At 40.2% G+C, this 15821-nt stretch overlaps 1 protein-coding gene and 1 long non-coding RNA gene across 6 annotated transcripts in view; one reads left to right on the top strand and one right to left on the bottom strand.

Annotated features, from left to right (window-relative positions):
• Positions 1-2103: 2103 nt before the first annotated feature.
• Positions 2104-14966, top strand: ZFP82 (ZFP82 zinc finger protein). 5 transcript variants are annotated; one of them, XM_081516996.1, is made up of 7 exons: positions 2258-2318; positions 2534-2645; positions 2775-2860; positions 5558-5643; positions 7656-7782; positions 9729-9821; positions 12128-14966. In XM_081516996.1, exons 4-7 carry the CDS (start codon positions 5635-5637, stop codon positions 13483-13485), a joined length of 1587 nt encoding a protein of 528 aa, XP_081373122.1. In that variant the 5' UTR covers positions 2258-2318; positions 2534-2645; positions 2775-2860; positions 5558-5634; the 3' UTR covers positions 13486-14966. The 5 variants fall into 5 exon arrangements, with proteins under 5 accessions (XP_081373119.1, XP_081373118.1, XP_081373122.1 ...); XM_081516995.1 differs by having other exon boundaries at positions 2534-2860; XM_081516993.1 differs by lacking the exons at positions 2534-2645; positions 2775-2860 and having other exon boundaries at positions 2104-2264.
• Positions 9667-15821, bottom strand: part of LOC145515794 (uncharacterized) — a 21723-nt gene continuing 15568 nt past the window's right edge. Inside the window, exon 2 of the long non-coding RNA XR_014061016.1 lies at positions 9667-9783. This is a non-coding gene — a long non-coding RNA (uncharacterized LOC145515794). The remainder of the gene's footprint in view (positions 9784-15821) is intronic.

The following is a 15821-nucleotide window of genomic DNA, read 5'->3' as shown; positions in this document are numbered from 1 at the left end:
ACCCAGCTGGTGTCTGAGAACTGCTTGGTGGTGTGGGGAACTCAACCCACACGTACACCCAGACATTGGAATTGGGAGCAGAACTCTTTAGTAAGCAAATATAAGGTTGGACTGGGCAATCTACACCTAAGGACTGATCAGTGCCTTCCTCCCTAGACACCTACCAACCTGGGAAGCTCATCTTCCAGTGTCATATCTTTTTGCCTTTTCATACTGTTCATGGGGTTCTCAAAGTAAGAATACTGAAGTGGTTTGCCATCCCCTTCTCCAGTGGACCACATTTTGTCAGAAGACTCCACCATGACCCATCCATCTTGGGCGGCCCTGCATGGCATGGCTTGGCTTATAGTTTCATTGAGTTACACAAGGCTTTGATCCATGTGATCATTTTGGTTAGTTTTCTGTGACTGTGGTTTTCTTTCTGGAGGCCATGGGATTGTAGTTCTTACTTTTTCTGTCTGCCCTCTGATGGATGAAGATAACAAGGAAGCCTGGCATGCTGTAGTCCATGGGGTCGCCAAGAGTCGGATACGACTTAGCTACTGAACAACGATAACTCCCTGGATAAGGACCGAGAAACCACATAGGCTTTAAGCCCTCACCCCAGTAGAAATGCATTTGAGGATGCATACAAGCTACCAGCATGTCTTTTGTAATTAGACTCATCCATCCAGCTATTGCCCTGCTTTGGAAAACCTATTTTCTGGGTACCTTTTTTCCACCAACACAAGTGACACTGTGAGTGTCAAGCCTCTTTAAAGAAGAGAGGCTCTGCTAGCTGGTCACCATCAGGCAAGGCAAACATTAAGCCTTGGGGAAAAAAATCAGAGACTGATTTCAAAGAAAACTCAGTATTGCCTGATAAACTGTATTAAAATATTACCCCATCAATGGCTGGCCTTCATGTCATGAAGATGTGTTCATTCTAACAATGTCACTATCCTCCCTAACTGCAGGTGATAGGTGACATGAGAGAAGGCAATAAAATGAACTTGAACTTAAAAGAAGACAACATACTATACAAAATCCTCATCAAAACCAAATATTGTAAATGTGTTTGAAGCAGAGTTCACAGTCTTGTAAAACAAACTTATTAGCTGGCATCCTCCTATAAAGTGGAGCTTTCCTTTTTCACCCCTTTTTCTCTTGCTTATGGATTTTTATATATTTGCTGGGTTATAATTAATTACAGAATTTATTGATGGCACAGGAAAAGAATTGTTTCAAGTTATCTTTTAAACACTCTGTGTAAGCGGGATATACTATAAAACAGGTAATGCTTATTTGCATTTTTCTCCCTAATAAACCTGATTAAATATAAAATAATTTCCCAGAAAAATCCTTCAGTGAAGCTGATGCTCCTTGAAGATGCAACATTTATTTCAGAGTTGAGAAGAATGAGGTTGTTGTCACATCCAATCATGCAGACAGCCACCTCCTCACAATCCTGCAGGAACATACCAGAAGCACACACACTGACCACATAATCAGGCATGTCGTTTCTCAGACACACATTGAATGACTCACATCCACGCTCTGTAGAGAAGGCCCAAGAGAAACAAATCTATCAAAACCGAGTCACATTACAGACACGTTCACGGAAACGCAACCTCAGGCACTCTCACAGTCAGTCCCACTATCTCACAGGCCCCCACATTCTCAGTCCCACACCACCCGACACAATTCCAGTCCTAAAATCTTCTTTAAGCCGCATTCCAATCCCCGCAGTCGCTCCATTTCAAACACAAGTCACATTCAATGAAAAAATCACATCCAGAACTACTCCAAAGATAGATACACAAACGCGGTCCTCGGTCACAGGACCTGGTTCGCCCCACGGACAGTTCTATCCATGCATGCACATCATCCCCCTTTATCGTGCCAGTCGTTCGTCCCCGCCCAGCCCCAAGCCCTGCCGCGACTTCCTCAGGACAAAGCGCTGAGAACCCCGCTGGGCACCAACCCGCTCTCCGGCTCCTTGGACACGACACCTCTCACTCAAATCAGCTCACTCACTGAGGCTCCGCCCTCTGGGGCTCCATCGCGCCTGCGCACTCAGAGCGTGCAGCCGGAGCTCCCAACAACCCCTGCGCGCGGCCCGTTAGGCCCCGGGGCTATGTACTGATCTGAGCTGTCTCGCCCTCTCTTCCACTAGCATCACCGTGAGAGGGGTTCGGCGTCCCAGGTGACCAGTTCTGGCTCAGAACGTTTGTTCCGGCCATCGGTAGGAAAGCCGTTGCGGCCCGGGAATGAGGATAGGGAAGGTAAGTGCTGCAGCACCTCGGAGTGTCTGGAACCCCGCACCTCAAGCCGCGAGTGTGCGTGAGAACCGCGGTGGTATGACGGTGTGCTGTTGTCTGTGGGCGTGACTGAACCGGGGTGTGTCATCGGGACTGTGTGCGGTTGTGAGGCCGGAACTAGTCGGTGACGGCGTTTGTGTGACTTAATCGGGTGCAGAGCCTCTTGTGTGACCGGAGGTTGAGGTGGACTGTGTGACTCCGACCCCAGAGTCACAGCTGAAATTTTCTATCAGCCTTAGAGTAATGGCCCCCCAGTCAGATATCTGAGATCCAGAGAAAAGACTCCCAGCGAAAAGGCTCGAACCTGTCTTGGGATAAGAATGTTAGAACTGAACGTGCCCCCAGGTTGGCTCCTGGGAGTATCCCCACCGCACTACATCCTCGGGCGGGCGCGCCCGGACGGACACTCACTCACTCACCCACCCTCCCACCCACCTACGCTTTCGTAGACAGCTCCAAACCTTCCAAATGTAGGTTTCGGAACTGCAGAATTCCCTCTCTGAAGTTCGACTCCAGCCCAGCACAGCCGTGACCCTGGCTTTTCTGTAATCCTGGGAAGGGTCAGTACTTCTATGCTTACTTACTCCGGGCATGATGGGTGGTGGGTGGTGGGGACACGTGTGGTCGTGGCTTGCCCTATTCGTCCTGGATGAGCTGGGCTCTGAAAAAGACCTGTCTTAAGATTCCCTTCTTCCCCCGTCTTATCAAACTAAGAGAAGGGCTGTGTTAAGAAGGAGAAACGAAGGTCGAGGCGAGTAGGTGTTTCCTTTTGTTCTGTGAAATGCATTTTTATTTTTTAGGACCTGGGAACATTTACTTCCTTCTCCTCAGTATTACCTGTCCCTTAACTTGATATCCCGTCCCTAGAGCCTGTGGGGGCTCCCCTAGTTTCTCAGACGGCAAAGAGTCTGCCTGCAGTGCAGGAGACTCAGGTTGGATCCCTGAGCCGGGAAGATCCCCTGGAGAAGCGAAAGGCAACCCACTCCAGTATTCTTGCCTGGACCATCCCATGGACAGAGGAGCCTCGCAGGGCTACAGTCCACGGAGTCGCAAAGAGTCGGACACAACTGAGTGACTAACACTTTCAGTGCCTGTGTGCATATATCCGTGTGGCAAATACTTCCCTTTGTGAGAATTTACACGTTTTAGGATTGTGGAGACATCCATTTTTGCTAATACTATTACTTAAGAAAAATAACATTCTTAAACCTAGTTCTAAACTTTACTGATGCTCTAAGAAAAAGCAGTTGTGAAAAATCTCAAAAAAATTTACTAGTAAGGAAAGAAAGGGTATTCTGGTATTAAATTATTGAAGATAATTTATCAAAAATTTTAAATTGTAATGAAAAGTATTAAAGATGATTTTATTTAATAAATAGAATGGACATGTCATGTTTTTCATTTTATTCAGTGTTTATAATAAGCCATTTTAAATTCTTTATTGTATTAACAGTTAACAACAACCCTGTAAGATAGATACTGTTATTATTCTCCAGTTTGTCTGTGAGGAAGCAGAGGCACTGAAAATTAAGTAACATGTCAGAGATTAGATTCACATCCTGGATTCTGCCAATAAAACCTGTGAGAGTCAGTACCTTCCAACATTGTTCATGTTCTTTTTAGTCTGCTTCAACCTATATGTCTAATGGGGGGGGGCAATATCATATTGTTTTGATTACTATTGCTTTGTAATATAGTTTAAAATCAGGAAGCATGATACCTCCAGCTTTGTTCTTTCTCAAGATTGCTTTGTCTGTTTGGGGGCTTTTGTTGTTCCACGTAGATTTTAGGATTGTTTGTTTTTGTTCCACGGAATATTCCAGTAGAATTTTGATAGAGATTGCATTTAATCTATAGATTATTCTGGGTAATATGGACATTTTAACAATGTTCTTATAATCCATGAGCATAGAATATCTTTCTGTTTGTGTCATCTTCCGTTTCTTTTATCAGTGTCTTAGAGTTTTCAGTGTATAGGTCTCTAACCTCTGTGGTTAAATATATTCTTAGTTATTTTATCTTTTCATACAATTATAAATGTGATTATTTCTTAGTTTCTCTTTCTTATAGTTCATTATTAGTAGATATACACAACAGATTTTTTTTTTTAATTTATTTATTTTTAACTGTGCTGAGTCTTCATTGCTGTGTGCAGGCTTTCTCTAGCTGTGGCGAGTGGGGGCTACTCTCTAGTTGTGGTGCACGAGCTTCTTATTGCAGTGATTTCTCTTGTTGTGGAACATGGGCTGTAGGGCATGTGGGCTTTGGTAGTTGTGGCACACAGGCTTAGTTGCCCTGTGCCAAGTGCAATCTTCCCAGACCAGGGATTGAACCGCCCCTGCATTGGCAGGTGGATTCTTAACCACTGGACCACCAAGGAAGTCTCACCACTGATGTGAGACTGTATGTTAATTTTGTAGCCTGCAGCTTTACTGAATTCTTTTATTAGTTCTAGCAGTTTTTGGTAGAGTCTTTAGGATTTTCTATATATAATATTTTGTCGGCAAATAGAGGTAGTTTTATTCTTCCTTTCCAATTTGGGTGCCTTTATTTCATTTTCTTGTGAAAATTCTTGAAACATAGATATGTTATTATCTAACTGCTGAGAACATGAATCCACATCTTTTCACCCTAGGTTGTAAGAAAGAGAATGACAAATGAAGTCATACAGGAAGCAATGTAGATGATTCTGATTGAAAATAGTGATGAGCCCAGTGGATTCTGGAAGTTATTGTTCTGATAGCAGGCAGGCAGGGCTGCCAGTGCAGTAGTTTGTCAGTTGGAAAAGACTCTGATGCTGGGAAAGATTGAAGGCAGGAGGAGAAGGGGACGACAGAGGAGGAGATGGTTGGATGGCATCACCGACATGATTGACGTGAGTTTTAGTAGGCTCTGGGAGTTAGTGATGGACAGGGAAGCCTGGTGTGCTGCAGTCCATGGGGTCAGAAAGAGTCGGACATGACTGAGTGACTGAACTGAACTGAATGGCTGCTAGAGATGATCCTATGAATTTCTCTCTTTGTATCTATTTAAGCAGGTTTGTGAAACTTTGGAAGAGATTCTGATTTGGATGATGTTGTCCCTTGAAATGTACAAGTAGGGATTAGATTTGTCCATACTCCCTCAAATCTTCCTCTGTGTGTGTGTGTGTGTGATGGGGAGGTCCAGAGAAGAAAAATAATGTATTAAATTGAGTCATTTTGAGAGTTCTGAGGCCTATCTTATTTCATGGCCTCCTTTTTCTCCCTTCCCCTTAGCTCTGGCCTCTGTGAACTCTGCTTCTCCAGGCAAGTAAACCCCAAAGAGGACTGACCAGTTCTTGAATTTCTAAACCATGGCCCATGTAAGTTGCTGTTTCTTTCATCTCTGAAAATTAAGGTCCTATGAACTTTTATTTATCCTGAAACTTCTTACTTATCAGAGCCCCATCTGAGGACCCATTTCCTCCAAATCCAATGAGAGATGAGGCCAAATAAATAGTACAGTGCCCTTCTTGTGAGTCTTCTTTCTTCCAGTTATTGTTCATGTATTCATAGAACAAATCATTCAGCATCTCTCTTTTTTAAAAGTATTTATTTCTTTGGCTGCACTGGGTCTTAGTTGTAGCACATGAGACCTTTAGTTGCAGCATGTGAACTCTTAGTTGCAGCATGTGGGATCTAATTCCAGGCCCCCTGCATTGGGAGCATGGAATCTAAGCTACTGGACCACCAGGAAAGTCTCTCAACATCTCTTACATGTGCTCAGTCTTCTGCTAAAAACTGCAATAGAGCAGAAATGAAGTCCCTTTAGGGAGATGTTGGGCCATCTCTTTTGAGTAGTTGAGAGAGCATGGGCTGATTTGATTGCTCATAGGAAAACTAAATTGTTCAAACTTGAGTCTTGTAGTTAGGTAAGATTTGCCATTGGTTGACCTTAGCCTAGGGCTTCCCTGATGGCTGAGCGGTAAAGAATCTGCCTGCAATGAAAGAGACACGGATTCAATCCCTGGGTCAGGAACATCCCCTGGGGGAGGAAATGGCAACCCACTTCAGTATTCTTGCCTGGGAAAATCCCATGGACAGAGGAGTCTGGTGGGCTACAGTCCAAAGGATCGCAAAGTGTCAGACACAAATGAGCGACTGAGCATGCACGTACAACCTCAGCCTCAGTATACGCTGAAATCTCCTCTTGTTTTGTGTGGCTTTTAGGACTAGGTAGGGTTATGGTTGGGTCTAGTATGCAGAGACATCAAGTATCTTCTCTGGAAATCCCTAAAAGCTGTACATCATTTGTATTAGAACAGGATGAGCTAGTCTAGAATGACATCTTTGTATTTCTGGATTATTGGTATCCAGAATCTATATTATCCTCTAACTTAGGAACACGGAATGCATACAATGAGGGATGGAAAATGACAGAAAAGAAGATCATGCAGGCACATGAGTGGCTGTAATCCCTCAGAATTGAGGAGGACCTTAAAAATTTTGCATAGACAAAAATATTGGAGTATATGGGAATAATTAGGTCTCATATCCATTGCATACATTCAATTTTAAGTTCATTAAAGAATTTGTCATAACTGGGTAAATGCATATGATATGATTCAACGATGAGCTTGGAGGAAATTCTTTAATTGTATTCAGATTCTTTTCTAACTGGAATTACCAGGAAAACTTAAAAGAAAAATCTGTTCTTGGGGCTTCCCTGGTGGTCCATTGGTTAAGAATCTGCCTTGCAATGCAGGGGACGCTGGTTTGATCCCTGGTCTGGGAAGATCCCACATGCCATAGGGCAGCAAAGCCAGCGCACCACAACTACTGAGCCCATGTGCTGTAAAGCCCGTGCTCTGCAACAAGAGAAGCCACCGCAAAGAGAAGCCCTTGCACCACAACTAGAAAAAGTCCATGTGCAGTACTGAAGACCCAGTGTAGCCAAAAATAAATACATAATTTTTTTTAAAAAAGGATAAAACCATCAATTTTTTTTTTTTAAAGCAACAATCTGTTCTTTAAGAGGAAAGGGTAGACGAACACATTTCTTGAGAATTTGTGAGGGAGACATAGAACAGGCAGAAGGCTTATATACAGTATTTCATTTAATTAGAAAATTTTTTTTTCCTTTCCCATATGTGTTTGGGTAGTTAAGATATGCCAGAGTATATAAGAGGCTTTATCTGTAGCAACACAGTTGGTCAGGGACCCATAGGCATTCTGCTGCAGGCACTCTCATTTCCTAACTCAGCGTTACAGGTTTCTAGCCCAAACCTGTTTGCTTGATCGGTTTCCAGCAGTATCTCTTTCATTTTTTTCCCTCTTTCCATCTTAAAACAAATTTTCTTTAATTTCAGTTGTATTATATGGTTTGTCATTTCAGGGATCAGTGATGTTCAGTGATGTGTCCATCGACTTCTCTCTGGAGGAGTGGGAATTCCTGAATTTGGAACAAAGGGATTTGTATAGAGATGTAATGTTGGAGAACTACAGCAACTTGGTCTCATTGGGTAAGGTTATCTGCTTTTAGAAATTTAGTCTCTGTTCTCTGTACTATCAGCTTTCTTCTCTGGAAATTTCAGAAATACTTTTTAAGAAACTAAATATCTGCTCCCTGTTCTCAAGGGAATGGTTTGAGCTTTTCATTTGGAAATGAGCACACTCATTAAGCATATTCATCTTCCCCATCCTTCTGTGACCTTCTATTGTTGTTTAGTCACTAAGTCTCTGTCCGACTCTTTTTGTGACCCTATGGACTGCAGCCCACCAGGCTCCTCTATCCATGGGATTTCCCAGGCAAGAATACTGGAGTGGGTTGCCATTTCCTTCTTCAGGGGATCTTCCTGACCCAGAGATTGAACCCACGTCTCCCTCACATCTCCTGCTTGACAGGTGAATTCTTTACCGCTGAGCCACATGGGAAGCCCCAAATAGCTAGAACTAGTATCTTAGCTTTTCTCTGGCTATCAAAGAACATATAACTTTTTAAACAGTTAAGTTATATCAACTGGATTTATTTATAGTTCAAAACTTTTTCTTTTTGTTAATAGCCATATTTGCTTCTACCTACTTGTATGATTGAAAGTTAAAAATCCAAGAACTTTGCATTTAATGTTGTATGGATATCCCAAGAAAAAAAAATAGTAAATGCCTCAGGAAACTTCTTTTTTCTCTCATTAAAATAACAATGATAAATAATAACTAATAAAAGATATACCACTTAGTATGTATTCTAGGCAATGCGAACATTCATGTAAGATAGGTACTGCTGGAGGAGACACAAGCTGGAATCAAGATTGCCAGGAGAAATATCAATAACCTCAGATATGCAGATGACACCACTTTTTTATGGCAGAAAGTGAAGAACTAAAGAGCCTCCTGATGAAAGTGAAAGAAAGAGGAGAGTGAAAAAGTTGGCTTAAAGCTCAACATTCAGAAAACTAAGATCATGGCATCCAGTCCCATCACTTCATGGCGAATAGATGAGGAAACAGTGGAAACAGTGACAGACTTTATTTTTCTGGGGTCCAAAATCACTGCAGATGGTGATTGCAGCCATGAAATTAAAAGACGCTTACTCCTTGGAAGGAAAGTTATGACCAACCTAGACAGCATATTGAAAAGCAGAGACACTACTTTGTCAACAAAGGTCCATCTAATCAAGGCTGTGGTTTTTCCAGTAGTCATGTATGGATGTGAGAGTTGGACTATAAAGAAAGCTGGGCGCTGAAGAATTGGTGCTTTTGAACTGTGGTGTTGGAGAAGACTCTTGAGAGTCCCTTGGACTGCAAGGAGATCCAACCAGTCCATTCTAAAGGAGATCAGTCCTGGGCGTTCATTGGAAGGACTGATGTTGAAGCTGAAACTCCAATACTTTGGCCACCTGATGCGAAGAGCTGACTCATTTGAAAAGACCCTGATGCTGGGAAAGATTGAGGGCAGGAGGAGAAGGGGACAACAGAGGATGAGATGGTTGGATGGAATCACCGACTCAATGGACATGGGTTTGGGTGGACTCTGGGAGTTGGTGGTGGACAGGGAGACCTGGCATGCTGAGGTATGGGGTCACAAAGAGTTGGACATGACTAAGCAACTGAACTGAACTGAACTATAGGTGAGGAAAATAAAGCATAGAAATAACTTGTCCAAGGTCACACTACGGGAATATGGCAGAGGCAAGATTGAACCAAGACAGTCTCTCAGCCATTATTACTTTCAAGAAAAGGAGTACTTGTGTGAATATAAATTAAAATAAGACCTTTTTCTTTCTTCTATAATCTCCATTTCTTATGTAATTTTAACATATTTTTTAATCATCTTATTTTTCTTTGTTCTAAAGGTTTTATAAATTACAATTTGACCTATAGTTTATTAAAAATTTAACCAAGACTGAATCAAAGTAATTTTGAATTTATTATTATTCCATGTCACCTTATATTTCTTTCCTTCTGTCCAGGATGCTTCATTTCTAAACCAGATGTGATTTCCTTATTAGAGCAAGGAAAAGAGCCCTGGAAAGTAGTGAGGAAAGGAAGAAGACAATATCCAGGTGAGTAAGAGCCAAAAGATCTATGTTGATATATATGTATGAACAACCCAAGGTTTAGGATATTGGCCCCCAGCATAGGCAAAAATCTACATATAACTTTTGACTACCCCCACACTTAACTACTAATAGCCTATTGTTGACCAAAAGCCTTACCAATAACATAGTTGATTAACACATATTTTGTATGTTATATATATTATATACTATATTCTTATCATAAGATTAGCTTGAGAAAATAAAATATTATTAAGAAAATCATAAAGGAAAATACATTTATAGTGCTGTACTATATTTATTGATACCATAGGTTTATGTTGTTTGTTTATAAGATAAATTGTCTGCCAGAACCTACATCAAAATTGTCTTATATGATATAAAACACAGTAGGTATTAATGTATTACTAACACTGGACATCTAAAATGAAAAGATAATGTGAAAAAATTAATATTTATTTACAGATATAATAACTCTTGAATTGATAATGAAGAAGCAGCAATATGATTGCTTTATGGTAGCCTAGTATCGGAGCAGGCAATGGCAACCCACTCCAGTACTCTTGCCTGGAAAATCCCATGGACAGAGGAGCCTGGTAGGCTGCCGTCTGCGGGGTCGCACAGAGTCGGACACAACTGAAGCGACTTAGCAGCAGTAGCAGCAGCCTATTATAATTGATATGAATGCTTAATGGTGGCCTAGCCTATACAATGAATGAATCAGCATAAAACTTATGGCATACAATATTACAGTCATATTCATAAAATGTATTGAAAACATTTTTTACAAAACCACTTACCTGTGATGATAGGCTGATATACAGTTTCTCTAATTACTAGAGAGAGAAGCAGTCTGTACAGTAATGTAATTCTTTGAAAGCAAAGTTATAAAATGGTAAGAAAACTAACACATTAATTTTGTATTAAATTTCACTCACCTTATGCGTATGTAAGGATAGGCTATCCACTTCGATACAAGTCTTGTATACAATATTCTACACATATATGTTTGTATATTTAATGAAAAAAGTTCATGTATAAGTGGACCTGCACAGTTCAAACCCATGATTTTCAAGGGTCAACTGTATAAGAAGGACATAGTTTTAGATACTGTCAGTAGAGTTAGCCTTAGAGTGACTTAATCTAAGACCTCAGAGTGAGAAGGGGTCAGCCATGCAAATAGCCCAAACAGAAGATTTTGGGGAAATAGAGCAGACTGAAAAGTACAATGAAAGTAAGTGGGAATATGTTCTGAGATCTGAAAAGTTGCCTCTCTGTGTGTGCATGTGTGCTCAGTTGCTTAAGTCATGTCCAGCTCTTTGCAACCCCATGGACTGTAGCTTGTCAGGCTCCTCTGTCCATGGGATTCTCCAGGCAAGAATACTGAAGTGGGTTGTGGCTTCTCCTGGTAGCAGTAAAGAGAACAGTGGTTTGAGGTGATGTATTATACATAAACAGAGGTCTTTTAACAACAAGTTTGATTTTATTCTAAGAATAAAGAGAAACTGTTGAAAAAATTTGAGTATGAATTTTCAATCTTTCTCCATCAGAATGATCCTATGGGGAATATTAAATACAGGACTGTCTAGGACTGTAGAATCTGATCCATGTGGGCCAGGTGGTATCTAAATCATAATATTTGTAAAAAGCTCCCTTGTGATTCTGATTCATGGTCTCAATATGAGAACCACAGATTTAAAATGTTTACTTAATCACCATTCTTACTTTCCTACATGAGCTTTGATTTTCCTGGTGTTGCCTTTTGTTGTTGTTTTTTTTCCAAATTGTGTAGGTATTTTTAGAATTTCATTGGGTAGTACTTTGGTTGTCTTTTATTTCTACAGGAGAAATTTTACTTCTTTTTTAAAAATATTACCTGCTGCAGTTTATGTATTTTTTAAAATTAATTAATTTATTTTTTGCCTGCACTAGGTCTTCATTGCTGTGTGCGGGCTTTCTCTAGTTGCAGTGAGTGGTGGTGGTGGGGCTGTTCTTCATTGCATTGTGTGGGCTACAATTGTGGTGGCTTCTCTTATTGCAGAGCACAAGCTCTAGGTGCATGGGCGTTTAGTAGCTGCAACACACAGGCTCAGTAGTTGCAGCTTGCAGGCCCTAGAGCGCAGGCTGAGTAGTTGTGGTACATGGGCTTAGTGGCCCTGTGACTTGCGGGATCTTAGTTCCCAGACCAGTGATTGTACCCATGTCCCCTGCATTGGCAGGTGGATTCTTAACCACTGGACCACCAGGGAAGTCCAGATTTACTTCTTTTAGAAAAAGAAAAACCACGTGTTTGCTCTCTTGTTTTCTTTCAGATTTAGAGACCAACTATGAGATCAAGAAGTTACCTTCAGAAAATGATATTTATGAAATTAACTTATCCCAGTGGAAAATAATGGAAAGAATTAAAAACCATGGCCTTAAGAGCTTCATTTTAAAAAATGATTGGGAGTCCAAAAGAAGATTTGAAGCACAAGAGGAATATTTCAACCAAGTGAAAATCACATCTCAAAAAATGTCCCCTTACCAAAAATGCTCATCTCTTTCTTCACATCAGAGAAATCATTATGTCGAGAAACCCTATGAATGTAAGGAATGTGGGAAGGCCTTTAGAGTACGCCAACAACTTACATTTCATCATCGAATTCATACTGGTGAGAAACCTTATGAATGTAAGGAATGTGGGATGGCATTTAGACAGACGGCACATCTTACTCGACATCAGAGACTTCATTCTGGTGAAAAACTCTATGAATGTAAGGAATGTGGGGAATCTTTCATGTGTGGCCCAGAACTTAGAGTACATCAGAAAATTCATATTGGTGAGAAACCCTATGTATGTAAAGAATGTGGGAAGGCCTTCAGAGTTCGTGGACAACTTACTCTCCATCAGAGGATTCATACTGGTGAGAAACCCTATGTATGTACAGAATGTGGGAAAGCCTTTAGGCAATATGCACATCTTACTCGACATCAGAAGCTTAATATTGCTGACAAACTCTATGAATGTAAAGAATGTGGGAAGGCCTTTTTGTGTGGGTCTGGCCTTAGAGTACATCACAAACTTCATACTGGGGAGAAGCCCTATGAATGTAACGAATGTGGGAAGGCCTTTAGAGTGCGACAACAACTGACACTCCACCAGAGAATTCATACTGGTGAGAAGCCCTATGAATGTAAGGAATGTGGGAAGACCTTTAGTCGTGGTTATCATCTTATTCTTCATCACAGAATTCATACTGGTGAGAAACCTTACGAATGTAAGGAATGCTGGAAGGCCTTTAGTCGTTACTCACAACTTATTTCACACCAGAGTATTCATATTGGTGTTAAACCGTATGACTGTAAGGAATGCGGGAAGGCCTTTAGACTACTCTCACAACTTACGCAACATCAGAGTATTCATATTGGTGAGAAACCCTATAAATGCAAGGAATGTGGGAAGGCCTTTAGATTGCGCCAAAAACTTACTCTACATCAGAGCATTCATACTGGTGAAAAACCTTTTGAATGTAAGGAATGTAGGAAAGCCTTTAGACTTAATTCATCTCTTATTCAGCATCTGAGAATTCATTCTGGTGAGAAACCCTATGAATGTAAGGAATGTAAGAAGGCCTTTAGACAACATTCACACCTTACCCATCATCTGAAAATTCATAATGTAAAAATATGAGAATGCCTTGTCAGTCCTGTGTTGTAGAACAGTCTGTGAATGTAGTAATTAGTCCCTTTTGGTTCATTCATGCACCTGACTTGGCATAAGGGGGTTTATATCATTAACAGAATGTGTTAATTTAATGTATTCCACCATCACTCAGATCTGAGAATCTTCCCATTCATTCTACAAACTCATCTTATTAATATAACAAATTTGGGGAAGACATTTATCATCATCTCTAGCCCATCACTTTCCTACTTGTGTTATATTGAACAAGATGCTTAACTGCTCCATACTATAATTTCTTTATTTGTAAAATTATAATACTGTGGCAGAGTAAAAACTGCTGCAAATTCTTTGACACCCCACCCAACAAGAGGTAAAATCCACATGCTTTCCCTGTGAATCTGGGTCGACTGATTCCTTTGAGCAGTAAAATAGTAGAAGTACTGCTGTGCTAGTTTCTGGACCCAGGTTTTACTGGTAGATTTTACCTCATCTCTTGGAATACTCTCTCAAGTTGAGACCTTAAACCATTATGTTAAAAAGTCTGGTTACTCTGCTGAAGACACCACATGAAAAGGCCCTGAGACTACATAGAGGAGAGTCACTCTGCTATGCCGTCTTCCAGATATGCCCACGAAAACACCAGATATTTGAGTAAACAGTTTTGGATGCTCCAGACCAGCCATCAGCTGACTTCTACAGGTGACCTCAGTTGATGCCATGTAGAACAAAATAATTGACCAGCTGAGCCCCTGCCCAAATTCCTGACCCACACAATCATGAGATACAATGGTTGTTATTTTAAGCTACTAAATTTTGTTTTATTATGTTACTCTCTTGAAAATCCATATGAAAGACTATGGGCACAATGAATATAGAGATGCCTTCTACCAACATCCATCAATTACTGAATGTCAGATAACTTATTCGTTTTTTTTAATATTTTTATTTTTATTTATGTATTTATTTGGCTACCCCCATTCTTAGTTGCAGCATGTGAGCTCTTGTTGTGGCATGTGGGATCTAGTTCCCTGACCAGGGATCGAACCCGGGCCACTTGCATTGGGAGTGTAGAGTCTTAGCCACTCGACCACCAGGGAAATCCCAACTTATTCTTGCTAAAATACTTGAAAGTAAGAAGTTCTTTTTCAATTTGTTCATAAAAACGAAGATATTCTAGGGGCTTACCTGGCGGTCCAGTGGTTAAGACTCTGCACTTTCACTGCAGGGGAAACAGGTTCCATCTGTAGTCAGGGAACTACATGCTGTGTGGCATGGCCGAAAAAACCCAAACAAGCGAAAAAGAGAAGATATTCTACAATCGTATGTTCTCTGCCTCAGAATAAATTTGATTTAAAATTAACGAAGGAAGGATGGACCTAGAGATTATCATACTAAGTGAAGTAAGTCAGACAAAGAAAAACAAATATTGTATCATTTATATGTGGAAACTAAAAATAGTACAAATAAACTTACTTACAAAACAGAAACAGACTCACAGACTTAGAAAACAAGCATGGTTATCAAAAGGGAACTGGAGGGATAAATCAGAAGTATGGGATTAACAGATACACACTACCATATATAAAATAGGTAAACAATAAGGATTTACTGTATAGCAGTGGGAACTGGATTCAATATCTTATAATAACCTATAATGGAAAATAATTTTTAAAAAGAATATATATATATTCACTATATATGTGAATATAATACACTATATATATATATGTGTGTGTGTATATATATATGTACTTATATATAAAACTGAATCACTGTGCTGTACATCTAAAACTAACACAGTATTATAAATCAACTATACTTCAATTAAATAAATAAAGTATTAAATAAATTAAAGGATAAGATAAAAAGAAACTATTTGGAAATTAAAAATCACCTCTAAGTCCTGTATCACTTTTTAAAAATCCATTGTAGCCTTTTAAAAAAATGCTCAAATTATCCTATCTTCAGCCAGTGGGAATTCCCTCAGCTTGGATCCTGTGTCCTTTTGTTGTGATTGCCTTTGCTAGCTTTTTTTTCTGATCAAATGTGTTGGTCAGTTACAGAGCACATTAGGGCATTTATTAATAAACAGGGAGAATGGAGCACTTATCTTACTTTTCTTTTATGAACTATATAGTTCCTTTATGGACTGTATAAGACAACCAGAAGTTAGTGAAGGAAAGTTCTTTATTATTAGAGAATTCTAGCTAATAAAGGTCAAAGGAATGATAGAATCCAAGCAATCACACTTTTTACTGATGAATTAGTGGATCTTGATGATATCAGTGGGTATGAAAACCATTAGGTGAAAGATTATAGGAAGATTTTAATGGATGGGGCAG

The sequence above is a fragment of the Giraffa tippelskirchi genome, chromosome 7, assembly GCF_054371585.1.
Source record: "Giraffa tippelskirchi isolate mGirTip1 chromosome 7, T2T-mGirTip1v1.2.pri, whole genome shotgun sequence".
NCBI classification, from domain to species: Eukaryota; Metazoa; Chordata; class Mammalia; order Artiodactyla; family Giraffidae; genus Giraffa; species Giraffa tippelskirchi.
The sequence above is the reverse complement of the archived record's forward strand: the minus strand, read 5'-3'. Positions and strand labels throughout refer to the sequence as shown.

What these genes read in the sequence shown, in the direction of transcription:
- ZFP82 (XM_081516992.1), top strand. An exon ending in CAGCAACTTGGTCTCATTGG is followed by an intron (nt 7,783 to 9,728) that starts GTAAGGTTATCT and finishes CCTTCTGTCCAG; the next exon opens with GATGCTTCATTTCTAAACCA. An exon ending in AGGAAGAAGACAATATCCAG is followed by an intron (nt 9,822 to 12,127) that starts GTGAGTAAGAGC and finishes GTTTTCTTTCAG; the next exon opens with ATTTAGAGACCAACTATGAG.